We start from the raw sequence: 1,778 nt of genomic DNA, 5'->3' as shown, positions 1-1,778 counted from the left end.
CAAACTTGAAGTTTGGGTTATGAAGTATTAAACCACCTGATGTGCCATAAACTGATTAGTTCTCAGATCAGATGCTTTTCTTACTCTAGAATAAAAACCAGTGCCTTTTGTACAAGGCATTGGAAGCTGTTGACATTTTCTTTGTGTTTATCAGAGACCCAGAGCTCCCGCCACTAAAACAAGAGCTCTTGAAGCCTGTTGCATGTGCTGGAAGCCTTCCAAAGGAAAAAGGTAACAAACGTCCCTTGGGAGTAGATGAAAACATTGGCATTAGTGTGCTGTGTAACTCCTGAGGAAAAAATTGTCATTCAGATTTCTGGGAAGGGCTTGAGCCTGTAAAGAATCCATTGACTAGAAAAATTTATAATGGTGCATAATTTCAAAGCCCATAGAACCTTGGTGGTCTCTAGTCTGCTGCTTCTATCAGACATAAAGAAATCAGGCTGGGTTGACAGTGGAAAAGGGCAAACCACGTCTTCAATCTGAGACTGCTGTCTGGGCCTCCTAATGGAAGTCATTTGGATACATTTATATCTTCAAGGATGGGTGAGGAGTGTGGTGCTGGGGAACACATATTTGAAATAAAACCCAGACAGGTCATTTTATCAGTCAGAAAGTAAAATGGGGGCATGGAGTGCTGGAGGTGTGGCTCAGTGGTAGAGAGACAGCCCCATGAAGTCAGCCTTCCTAGAAAGCACCCTACCTTTTGAATGAATATTAAGTTTTGTGGGATTAGAAAAGTAGAAGCAAGGCTCTCACTAAAACATTTCAGCAAATGTGCTATCTTTTTGCACTTTAAAGCACAGACTTTAAAAAAAGAAATGTAAAAGCCTCATGCATCAGGCTCTGCATCAGCACCAGCAGAGGCTAGGCTGGTGGGCAGTAATGGCAGATCAGTGCTTTGCGGGCTGATAGAAAGTCACTTGTGCAAGTTAGCATAGGTGTCGATCCACGGCTGTACAGAAAGCCACACTGTGGTCGCTTCTTCTGAAGTCAAGGTTTATACACTAACTCTAAGGGGTGCTCAGAAAATAGTTGTGCATGGCCCCAGGAGCCACTCGTGTTTCCACAGGTGTCCTGCCAGGACGTGGAACCACAGGATCAAGAGTTGGACTGCCCCCCAAGAGAAGCAGTGTTGCGTGGGGATCCTGAGTGGCATGGGGAGCCAGTTCCCAGTGTGCCTGAGACTTGCCATCCTTGGCATTTTCCTCATTGTGGTTTTTGTCTACATCACTGTGGAAAAGAAGTCACTCTTTGGTTAGGCCCTGCAGGAGCAGAGCACCGCACCAAGCATTAGTATCGCCGCACCAGCCCTCGACTTCAGGGAGGAACTCAGACTACACCGAAAGGCCCGCCCTCTGTAACCAAGAAAGAGAGGACCAGGCAGCTCTGGCAGACAGTGATGGTTAGCAAATCCCCTGAGTAATGTAAGCAGCCACATTAAGTGCACTTCCACATGAAGCAGAGCTCCAAACAAGAAACTCAGCCTGCTGTGGTTTTTTCTCTTTCATTTTTTTTCTTTTCTGTTTCTTCTTTCTTACTTTTTCTTTCCAAACAAAAGAGCTCACATTTTTATGATTGAGCCAACCTACCAGTACAGAGACTAGAAACAAAGAGAAAATTAGGGCTGCGCATGGTGGCACACTCTTGTAATCCCAGCACTAGGCAGACTGAGGTGAGAGGACTACTGCAAGTTCAAGGCCAGCTTGGGCTACATGAGTTCAGGGGCAGCCTAAACTATGCAATGAAACCCTGTCTCAAAAAAATGAAAGAAAGAA

The 1,778-nt window shown here is 45.3% G+C and overlaps 1 protein-coding gene across 2 annotated transcripts in view; it reads left to right on the top strand.

Annotated features, from left to right (window-relative positions):
- Nucleotides 1-1,450, top strand: part of Lemd1 (LEM domain containing 1) — a 34,809-nt gene extending 33,359 nt beyond the window's left edge. For both annotated transcript variants that reach the window (XM_023701224.1, XM_023701225.1), the window contains exons 6-7: nucleotides 155-231; nucleotides 1,073-1,450. In XM_023701224.1, the coding sequence (XP_023556992.1) occupies nucleotides 155-231; nucleotides 1,073-1,262 (267 nt within the window). In that variant the 3' untranslated portion in view covers nucleotides 1,263-1,450. The remainder of the gene's footprint in view (nucleotides 1-154; nucleotides 232-1,072) is intronic.
- The last annotated feature ends 328 nt before the right edge of the window (nucleotides 1,451-1,778 follow it).

The sequence above is a fragment of the Octodon degus genome, unplaced genomic scaffold (assembly GCF_000260255.1).
Source record: "Octodon degus isolate 3935 unplaced genomic scaffold, OctDeg1.0 scaffold00131, whole genome shotgun sequence".
Lineage (NCBI taxonomy): Eukaryota > Metazoa > Chordata > Mammalia > Rodentia > Octodontidae > Octodon > Octodon degus.
The sequence above is the reverse complement of the archived record's forward strand: the minus strand, read 5'-3'. Positions and strand labels throughout refer to the sequence as shown.